Source organism: Danio rerio, chromosome 8 (genome assembly GCF_049306965.1).
Source record: "Danio rerio strain Tuebingen ecotype United States chromosome 8, GRCz12tu, whole genome shotgun sequence".
Taxonomy (NCBI): Eukaryota; Metazoa; Chordata; class Actinopteri; order Cypriniformes; family Danionidae; genus Danio; species Danio rerio.
In genome coordinates this window covers 20,365,347-20,377,049 of record NC_133183.1, presented here as the reverse complement: position 1 = coordinate 20,377,049, position 11,703 = coordinate 20,365,347, and the positions used below count along the sequence as shown (strand labels likewise).

The 11,703-nt window shown below is 34.1% G+C and overlaps 1 protein-coding gene across 1 annotated transcript; it reads left to right on the top strand.

The window, feature by feature from the left end:
* The first annotated feature begins 659 nt into the window (after positions 1–659).
* On the top strand, positions 660–11,631 carry mindy4 (MINDY lysine 48 deubiquitinase 4). Its single transcript, XM_002663403.8, has 18 exons — positions 660–974; positions 1,166–1,285; positions 1,725–1,927; positions 2,012–2,252; positions 2,392–2,609; positions 4,247–4,305; positions 4,521–4,618; positions 4,712–4,828; positions 4,909–4,997; positions 6,414–6,515; positions 6,596–6,659; positions 6,769–6,834; positions 7,213–7,280; positions 7,366–7,429; positions 9,822–9,983; positions 10,063–10,243; positions 10,416–10,503; positions 10,613–11,631. Exons 1-18 carry the CDS (start codon positions 912–914, stop codon positions 10,659–10,661), a joined length of 2,052 nt encoding a protein of 683 aa, XP_002663449.3. The 5' UTR covers positions 660–911; the 3' UTR covers positions 10,662–11,631.
* The last annotated feature ends 72 nt before the right edge of the window (positions 11,632–11,703 follow it).

Genomic DNA, 11,703 nt, shown 5'->3' with positions numbered 1-11,703 from the left:
GGTCTTCTGCTGCTGTAGCGCCCATCCGCCTCAAGTTGACTTGTTGTTCAGAGATGCTCTTCAGCATACCTCGGTTGTAACGAGTGGTTATTTGAGTTACTGTTGCCTTTCTATCAGCTCGAACCAGTCTGGCCATTCTCCTCTGACCTCTGGCATAAACAAGGCATTTGCTCCCACAGAACTGCCGCTCACTGGATACTTTTTATTAGCAATTGGACAGGTGTACCTAATAAAGTGGCCGGTCAGAGTAAATGAGACAGATCTGGCAAATTAATTTCCTTCTTAAAACGCTTTTTTGAACCAGCTCAAATATGGATTTGTATTAGGTTTATCAGTGCGTGTATTTCTGCAAGATATTTTACCTATCATTTCAATTCTTTAAATAAAAGTGTAAACATTATTATTAGCATATATGAGATGACCTTACCATTGATGAAAAATTAAAACAGCTTTTCCATTTGGCTGTCGCTAGAACAGGATATTCTCCAACCTTACATTGAAATAGATTTTTGTAGCCACTTTTCACTTGTGTCATGAAATAAACCGAGAAGTGTAAAGTAAAGTGAAAAGAATCTGTAAATACGTCAAAATACGTAACGTGTTTTATCCGCACGGAGGCGCAGCTGCGTCATTATCCATGCATTCACCAACATTTTGCTGGTAACTATAGCAACAAGGCGAAAAGCTAGACCGCTAGTTAGCAAGCGTCGCAGCTATCCTTACCTTATCATAGAATTTATCCCCTAAAAATACAAATAAATAAAATTCCAAGCTGAAATGCTGTATGATGAAATTATGACCTATATTTTGTCCAACAGTATTTGAAGTGTGTGTAGTTTGGTGTTGTTTACACCTGGAGCTAGCAAGTTTGCTAGCTATAACGTTATCTCAGCACCGCTGTGTTGTGATCTATGATGGGCAAAGATGTGGAGGATGTTTCTGCGTCTCTAGTACGGGAATATCTCAGCCGAAAGGTAGGCAACAGACTTGTGTTTTTTTAACAGACTAATTCTATTTCAACGAAAACATTGTATTAAACTGTAAACATTGTACTTTGACTCATTGGCTAACTACAACACTGTTCCTGTGCTACTTTAGTAACGTTAGTTACTGGAATGAAATGCATATCGCATACTTCTGAATGAATCATGAAATGTTTTTGCAGGGCCTCAAGAAAACCATAGCTTGCATGGATGAAGAACTTCCACGAACTCATTCAAGCGTCAATAACAGATCAGACCTGCGGAGTATACTTCATCTTGAGGGCCTTTACAAAAAGAATAAGGTATCAAATTGATCAGCATACAGTGCTGGGTTGATTACTTACAAATTGAAGTTTGTCGATGACTACAAATAATGCTTATTACACTGCCTATTAAAGGGTTAAACACTGTTGGTTTATGAGTTGATTTAAAGCTAATAATAAATTCATCAAAATGCATATTTAGAGTCTTCGTCCTCAAGTTCAGAATTGTGGATCAAGTGTTTTTTATTTTACATGAAATTAAGATTTATTATTGGCAGTTTATTTTGTGAATATTCAAAGTTAAATTGTATGTTATTAAATAAAACTTTAGGATAATTTTATTGTACATTTTTAGAATCTCGTTACATATTGTAGATTACACCAAATCAGCAACTACACAGCACTGTCTTATAACCATATTTAAAATATCAAGAATGTTAACAATGCAGAAAGGTCTTAAAAGTAATTTGATTTTTAGGCAGAAGAGCATCCTTTGAAGTCAATGTTAGAGATGATTGTGAAGGACAGAATGAGTGAAGGTGGAAAAACCAAAGGTCATCGACAAGGTGACGTTCAAGCACATGCATTGGATCAAACCATGTCCAGTTCTTCCATAGATATGACTGAGACTATTAAGAGAGATGAAAGTTGTTTGCACAATCTCTCGTCGAACAATCCAAGGTATTTGAATAATTAAAATCTACTGTAGATTTCACGTTCATTTGTTTGAGACTCTAACAGCTACGAACGTTCACTTTTGCACAGGTTATCTGAAAGCAGCCGTGTGTCACAGGTTATTGTGTCTCCCCAAACACCTTCTGAAAAGAGACAAGACAAGGCAAAGACAAGTTTGGACCTTTCATCATCTAGCCGGGATAGTCTCTTAACCATGTCTAAAGAGGGATTTCTCTCTGAGACAAAGGTTCTAGATACTGACAGCCAGAAGAACAGAGGCAGCAGGATAAGACGAGGGATTATGGCAGGTCCTATTTGCAGTTCCTCACAGGTGATGAATTATGGTTTATTAAATTTAAATAAATTCATTCAAAATTCAAATCCTGCATCTAAGTGACATTATATGTTGTAATTAATTTCAGTATTTGAGTTTTGCTTTTACATAATTTTTTTCATTCCATTTTTCATAGGAAAGTAACAGAAGACGTCCAACACGAAAAACAGCTTCATCTGTCATAGAAACAATGGAGGATTGCAGGCAAGCATCAAACTGGACGAATGGCTTCAATACTACAAATACAAAGTCTAAACCATCAGCTTTTCTTCAAGTTGAAAGCAGTTCGATTTCTAATTTACATAAAGGAAATATTGACCATGATGGACATGAGAGGATGACAAAAGCCAAGCAGTGAGTTTGTTTGAATTTGTCTTGGTCTCTTCATTATGTATTAGAATTAGTGTGGGACAGTGGGATTGTCATTTAAGAATAATATTTAACTGCAGATTTTTAATTTTCTTACAAATTGTTGTCTTATTTACAACTCTAAATATTTGAACAGTACAGAAACAACAAACATTGATAATAAAAAAGTACATTGGGTAGTACAGTTTTTTTATCATTATTTTGGTTAATTTACTCGAGCTATACCCTATTTTGGTATTTTCTTTACCTTCTTCAGTAGAAACTAAGAAGACCTGAAACTGGTCCATGGTGTTTCATAAAATGTAAAACAGTGGCTACCAGCAATTAAAAAGTAAAAAATAAAACCTACAAATGTAATTCTTGCTTGATATGATAGAAAAGATATATCTTTGCATTTAAACTAAAGCTTCAACAAACAGTCTTGAGCTTCAAGCTTCAGTTCATTGAACAGATAAATATATTAATTTATAAAGTAACCCATCAGACAAACTTTTAATAACTTACAAACTAGACAATTTAAAAAAAAGAAGACATCATGCAGAATATTGGAATTCTGCGATTTAATATTGCGATACGGAGTATTTTCATATGATAATTTGAATAGTATTATTTGATGGTTTTCTGTGGAGTCTAACTGCATTCGGGTACAGAAATTGAATAAACACAATGCAAAAAATGCTTTTCTTCTGTTGTTTTGTCTCGTTTCTAGCCCAAATATTTAAAAACTCTTAGCGCAAGTCAAAATATTGTTTTGTTTTCAACTTTTCTTTCAACTTTTCCTTTTCAAGTTTTTTCTTAAAACAAACAAAACTATCTGTCATTGGGGCAAGTAAAATAATGTTGTTTCTGCTTTAAAATGTAGATATTTAGACTAAAAGCTAAAATTTGAAGTAAGAAAGAACTTTTTTTTGTATAAATTCCATATAAATAAAGTCATTAAATACAATTCTGCAGCTCCTGGTCAACCATAATTCAGACTCAACATTGCAGATCTTGCGATGTGACTATTGCAGATGCATACATTGCTATATCGATGCTCAAACGTTACATTGAATCATTCATTCATTCATTCATTCATTCATTTTCTTGTCGGCTTAGTCCCTTTATTAATCCACAGCGGAATGAACAGCCACAGCTCAACTTGTATAATATAATTAGCTTCTAAGGTACCGTAAATGTAGCGATTTAATAATGTTTAAATATTTATTCAGGTAAAAAAAAATACAGATTTAAATAGTGAGTAAAAAAATATTTATAATGTCTAAATATGTTACACAGACCTATTCTGCTGTTTGTCGAAATGTCGTTGTATACTAGTTCAATCAATTGTCGAAATGTATCAAAGATCATATCTAGTGCGCTGAGAATAATTCTAGGGGCCCACAGAAACCCACAACCATTTCTGTATTCCATATTTAAAAGAGGGCCCAGGATTTGCAGGCATTGCTTTGAATATATAAATGAATTTTATATGTATCAGATCTCTTATATATAAAACAATATGGCTCTAAGATGCTGCAGTTTTGTATTTCAAAAAAAGGCTGTTTGTATTCATGCTCAACTGCGATAAGCCTGTGTGATTATTAACTTTTATTGTTTCCTTTATATTGTTTCTTCTCCAGAAAGAATTCGGCGCCCAGCCTAAATTTGGATGGCCTCCATGTGCTGGAAATGGTTTTAGGTAGAGCACCTAAAATCTCCAGCAGATTGCATTTTGTATCATAGCCAATTTCAACTACAGATTACTGTTGTGTTGCTTTAATATAACTGAAGTGCAGTTTTGTATTTCACTTTCAATATTTCATCTTGTAACATTACAGATTTGCTGCTGACCTATGCCTAAAATAGCCTATTGTTTAAAATCAAACTCTTCTGAAATGCTTCATATCTTTACAGATGACATTGAGTATGAAGAGAGCTTGTGTGATATTTCTAGAAAAATCCTGCCAGAATATAGTTTGGACAAGACTTCCATGGACCAGATGACTGCTGTTGTAAGTACATTATCTTGTTAGTTTCCTCAAACCATAATTTAAGTGGTATCAGCTCGGTTTTATATTATATCTGCGCTGTCATATCCAATTCAGGCTCTAAAAGAAATCATCTTTGGTTCCTCCATGGCTTGTTTCACTGAGGAGTGGAAGCAGCAGAGTTTTACCTTTTCAGATACTCCTGGCTTGAAATACGGGATTGTACAGAAGAAGGTACTGAATTCCAGATTTACTTTGGTTTTGGTGTGCAAACATTTGTGTCATCATGTGGTCGTTTGGGATTGTTTCATTAGGGTGGACCCTGTGGTGTCCTTGCAGCAGTTCAGGCTTGTGTTCTAGAGAAGCTTCTGTTTGAAGAATCAAGCTGTGACTCCGTAGATCAGTGAGCATCAGTTTTCTTTTAACACATCACACATCAGATTTTTTTATTTAAATAAGAATTTAAATAAATTTTTCAAACATTTAAAATAAATATTTTTATTTTTTTTATATTTTACAACCTTTTAGTTGTTATTGGTTAATTTTCAAAGCTACTATATAGGTGTGACTATGCATAAGTATGCATTAATATTTAGATATTAGATATTTAGCTAGCAATTTTATAGATCAATATTAGTTACTGTTTTCTGTAGTAACCTTCATTCTTATGGAAATTTTGTATTTTTTTTGTATCTTTTAATGATTTACCCTCATTTTCTTTTATAGATCTATGTTTTAAGATAGAAAAAACATCCTCTCAGGACCGTAGAAGCCATCAAACTGTAAACAATATTACATCCCAGTGCCATTTAAGCAAAAATTCAAATGTTTTTTTTTTTGTAAACATGCTAGCATTTTGTTGGCATGGTTTCAAAATCATTTTCGCTGGTATACAAAACAAAATGTTTCACTTGCAAACAAATGTTTTGTCCTGTTTTCTGCTTATGAGCACTGCAGGCCAAATTTAAATTTGGTAAAATTGTATGTGCATAAAAAAATCTAAATTAATGTTTATATATATATATATATATATATATATATATATATATATATATATATATATATATATATATATATTTTAATTTTTTTATTAAAACAACAATGTGATTATTCAAACAAACTAACATTTAAATGGTTAAAACCTTTATGGTTAACCTTAAAGTATCCTCGAAATTAAAACTAAAAATATGATTTTAGCTCACATTGCTAGTTTTGTGGTGGACAATTTATCTGTGCATACCATTTAAGAAAAAAAAATCACAAGTTACGTATATCTTAGAAATTGGGTATGGCTAACATATTTAACCACACCCCTTCAGCTGTCAGTTTTGACAACAAACAGAAATGGTGAGAAGAAGGTGTCTGTTAGGTTGTAAAAACTCTCCCCAAACCCTTTTCCCATCTTTCTGAATAAAATGCCCACTTTACTACATCCATTCAGCTTGCATTAGATAAAACAAGCCACGCCCACTGTTTTCTCATTTAATATTCTGTTTCTATAGGAACTGCATCACATTTTTAAAAAAAAATAACGTTAGCAGCTTCTGGTTCATGGGGACTTTAAATTAATTAAATAATTGTCTGGCAATGCTAATAAAAAGATCAAAGTCAGAATTAATATAAGATGTCAGCGCCAATTGTTAGTGGTTAGTGCGTCAACATATAGCACTGAGGTGAATTGAAATTGTGTTTTGAGATAATTTTCAGGCATCAACAGGATCAAAATCAGATTGTATAGTGATTAAATAGACAATACATATAAATTAGGACATTTACATTTTATTTGTGTTCCACTTATATCTTTGTTCAATATCACCAGGAGACTGGAGGTGTCGAGCATTGTAAGAACAAAATGTCTCTATCTGGCTTTGGCTGATGTGATTTGGAGAGCTGGGAATATGAATAGAGCAACAGTTGCAATGTAAGTGTCGCACATTAGTATTGTCATTTTATGTTTACACAATTGTTAATTTTTTAACCATGGAGGATGTGTTCCCACAGAAACACAGGAAGAAGTGTGTTCACCCCGATCGGGCGCTACAAATCTGATGGAATTCTAGAAATGGTAAGGTGATTCTTTGGCCCTTAAATTGCCTCTTAATTGCAGCTTTGTCTTTTTGATGGCTACTATATCTCTATTGTTAATCTTTTTTTCTTCTCCATATTCCACATAGATAACATACGTCACTGTTGAGACCTTGGATGATCTCACTTTAGTTCTTGAACAGCATGTTAGACAGGTACGTTTGCACTTTAATGCCTTGTGACGCATTCTGTATACCTTCTATTTTTTGTGAAATACATATTTTATATTGATGTCTAATTCTAATTATATGTAGTGTTGTCATTTTCATATTTTATGGATTTTATATTATATTAAATACACACATATAATACAATAATGCTTTTATTTTTGTTTATGATATTGTAAAATATTTGTAGTTTGTAATTATATTTAGCAGTTTTTATAATAATTGAATTTCCTCAAGTCATATGCGATTATGTAATATGCATATGCATTTGATCACATGCATTGTTTAGGGAAAACATCACATGCTTAAATGCTCCTCATGTGATTGATGAAGGCAATTAGTAACAATTTTCTTTTCCCCTTTTAGTTTGAGTCTGGTCCCTTTGGCTGTATTCTACTTACCATCTCCGCCATTCTTTCCAGAACTATTGCAATGTGAGTTTCCATCTCTTTAACTCATTAAAGTCAATTTACGATCTCGCATACACAGAACTGATCGATTATTTTGTGTGGGTTTTAGTGTACGAAGTGACATGGATGTGCCAACCTCCACTCTCATTGGAGCTCACGGCTACTGCACACAGGTTTGCTCTACTGACATATTGCAGACCTGATTTAAAGATCCAATACACTTAAGCATAACCTTGCGTTTGTGCACAAACCTTGTTTAATATTTATCACCACACTCAGGTGGTTATAAAGTTTTATAAATGAACACAAAACTAGATATTCTGAAGAATGTTGGAAAAAAAATCAGCCATTGACATTCATAGTAGAAACAAAACATACTATAGATGTCATCAGATGTTTTTCCCTCACCAACATTCTTCGATATACAGTATCTTTCTTTGTGTTCAACAGAGGTTTATAACAAGTGGAGAATGAGTAAATGATGGAAAAATGTCATTTTTTGGGTGATCCCTTTAAGACTAGTAACACACATAAAAAGAAATAGTTTTGGTCAACTTTTGCTTATAAAAATAAATGTATGCTGATTGATAAATGTTTCTATATTAGTTATGGAAAATAAGACTAATATATAAGAAAATAATTTCTAAACACAGTGTTTATTTAAATTCAAGTTAAATTATTTTTTCCATTTCCTGAAAAGTAGTGGTTTTGGGCAATGATGAGAGTGATATTTCATTTGGCGTCATCGGTTTAATCAAAAACAGCCAGGAAGTATTGAACATGTTACCATTTTTCTTAGAAAACTTATTTCTAAAGGTGCTGTCGAGTTGAAATTTTCCTTGGATGTTGATATCCACCAAAGAAATCCATGTGTGCAAAGAAAACAAATTAAATCAGTTTACATATGAAGTTATGTGTAATAAAATGAAATGACACAGGGAAAGGGTATTGAACACATGAAGAAAGGGAGGTGGATAAAGGCAGTGAAAGCCCAGACAGCAGCTGAAATCTCTCTTTTTTAGCAACCCTCTGCCCTTGGTCATTGTAACTTAGTATTTACTGCTTCAGACCAGCATCTATATAATCAGGATGATGAAGATGAAACCAGGGTAGACATTGTGATCCAAAACACAGCCAATGAAACTCTCAAATGGTTTCAGAGAAAGAAAATCAAGCTGTAGAATAGGGGTGTCAAAATTAATCGTTTCTTCGATGCAATGCAGACGCGGACAATTTGGTATCAGTTCAGTAATAATCATAACCGGTTATTACTGACGTCATTTACCTCATATGCGCTCTGTCGCGAGGGAGGCGATCGCGAGTATTTAGAACGCTTTAACTACTTAAAACTCATAAACTGCACAATTTCACTGTGTGTGTTTGCTGGATCAGTCTTAAACTGACATATACAACAATAGCCCCTATTTCACTGAGATCGAGAGAATGACAGTAGCCTACTCCATTTCTCTCTTTCTCTCTCGCTCTCGCTTTCGCTCTGTCTCTCTCTCTTTCACACACACACACACACACACACACACACACACACACACACACCCAGTGGCCCATTTGACCTGCTGGGGTGGCTTTTCTTCTCCTCTCGGCTGTTTTACAGCATTACGTTTGGATATGTTTGGATACTGCCGCCTGCCGCTTATCAGTGTCACTTATCTGAAGAGCGCAGCGAACAAGAGCCAATAGCAACCGTTTTTGTTGAGGGTGTGACCAATCAAAGAGGTGTAAGAGAACTAGACAAGGATCAGAAATTGAGCTGGATGTTTATATTTGTTTATTTTATTTGCTTAATGCTCGTTTTGTTTAAAGTTACAGTTTGTATATCTTGACTGTTTGTATTGAACGACAAAATTGTATTACAAATAATAAATAAATATAAATATATTCATACATTTTAATACAAGAACTGCTGCTGTGAAGAAAATATAAAAGTGTGTATGGAAAGCACCGTCAATGCACCGTGATGCACCGAAATATCGAATTGAACCGAATCGATGGCATCATAATCGTAACCAAACCGAACCGTAAGACTAGTGTAGGTGCACAGCTCTACTGTAGAATGACTTGAATTCAATAGAAAATGCAAAAAAAGATCAGATTTTGATAGACGAGACCCACAGAGCCGTCAAGACTTTCACACTCTGTTGAAGTCTGTGAGAAAATCACACCTGGGCAATTAATGTGAGTTCATTCTCCATATGAGAAGCGTCTTTAAGCTGCCATCATTAAAAAAGCCTTTTAAATAAAGTATTAAATACATTGCAGTAGTTCAGTGCTTGTGTCATTTCACTGTTAATATGCATAAATCATTTATCAGATTTTTTTGTTTTGTTTTATTTTTATGTTTGTATTGTTTGAGTTTTTACAAAATCTGATTCAATTCCATGTTAAAAACTCCTTTAGGAATACTATCCCTAGGAAAAAAATGTTCATGTTACGTATTTTCTCTCGCTGTAGTTAAGCTGGTTGCGTTTTTGCATATCTTCTGTGTGTACAGTTTTCTGAAATGATTAAGTCATTAAATCTTACAATTTCCTTTTCATTTTTCTTAAGGAATTGGTAAATCTATTACTTTGTGGACGCGCTGTTTCAAACGTCTTTGATGATGAAATGAAGCTTGATTCCGGAAATGGAAATTTTACCCTTCTGAGGGGAATTAAAACACGATCTGATATTGGGCTGCTCTCTTTATTTGAGCACTATAATATATGCAAGGTAATAAATAATAATACTTGGAAAAAAAATCTAAATGTTTCTATATTTCTCATCTTTTTTTGCTTTTCTTTTTCTAAAGGTTGGATCTCACCTGAAAAACCCCACGTTTCCAATTTGGGTGGTGTGCAGCGAGAGCCATTTCAGTGTTCTCTTTAGTCTCTCTAAAGATCTGGCGTCCGATCACTGTACGGAGAACGAGTTTGACTTGTACTATTATGATGGATTGGCCAACCAGCAGGAACCAATTAGATTAACAGTCTGTGAGTGTTTTCCTTTGCTTCAATGTTTTTCTGGACATAAGTGCACATACGAAACAAAACACCCGATTGTGGTGTTTCCGAAAACTAAATAAACTCAACCTTTGCACACCTGCTCCATAATTAGGGTTTATAATAAGTCTGTATTTAAAGAGAATCGTGTGTGTCTGAACAGATCCACATTCTGCTGCTAAGGCTGCTGCGCACAATGACAACACAGACGATGACCTCATCCCTCCGCTGGAGCTCTGCATCAGAACCAAGTACGTTTTATTTTATCGGAGTTGCATATCAGTAATGTTTATCAGAGTGTGTGTGTAATTTAGAAATGCAGACATGTGGTGTTATTAATGGCTCAAATATGTTTTACAGATGGCCAAATGCAGTGGTCAACTGGAATGATACAGATCCCATTCTTTGATGATGCATGTTTTTTTGATTTGTTAGCTCCATGCGATTATTGATTTTATCTGGTGTAAAACAAATTTTTATTAGGTTTAAATTGAAAAAGCACATGTGTAGTATTTATTTTGTCTTGTGTGATAAGCTTTTTTTGCTGCTATTCTTGATAGTGTTTCATCTTTTTTGATGTGAATACAGAAGAACGATGCATTTTCTAAAATTATCAATCAAAAGATGGCCAATATTTTCAGTATATATTATACAAAAATGTCTTGTTTGCTCCTCTCCTATATTTTTAATCACGATCTTCTTCATTGTTTACTCCGGCATGTTGTATATAATTGTTTACAATCTTTTTTGTCATCACAAAGTCACTTTGACACTAAAATATTAGAAACTGTCTTGCTTTTTTTTTTTTTACTTTGTTCAAACGCTGATTTAAAGGGCACCTATTTTTACTCCTTTTTTCAAGATTTTAAGTAAGTCTTTTGTGCCTCCAGAATGTTTCTGTGAAGTTTCAGCTCAAAACACCCATCAGATTATTTATTATAGCTTTAAGAATGATTGCATTTTCTGTTCTGAACACATTATAGTTGTTGTTGTTGCCTGTGCCTTTAATGCTGGTTCTCCCCGCCAATCGTTCCCACGTGCCCTTTCAGAGTGTGCCTCAAACTCTGGCTATGTCAGATAAACAATACAGTGACAGACATGAAGGAAGCAGATCCCATGTAACGTTTGTGAGAAATGCTAGAGTAAGAACTTTCCCAATGATTATTTGATGTATTTCTTTGGAGTTAATGCAAGCCTTTCTGCAAAGATGAGACACAGAATGCCATTACAAAGGTTCACGCACAAACACACACACAGCATGCGCGATTACCTTTGCACTGTTTTTGCATGGCAAATGACAGGATACACATTAATATTCACTGCTGTATGGATATCCGCTATGTTAACATGCAAAATAATCCAGACTTAACATCCACAAACCGGGATTGAAGCTTCATCTTTTATAATTGTACTGACATGCGGCTGTGCTGATAAAGTAAAGGCGGTAAAAT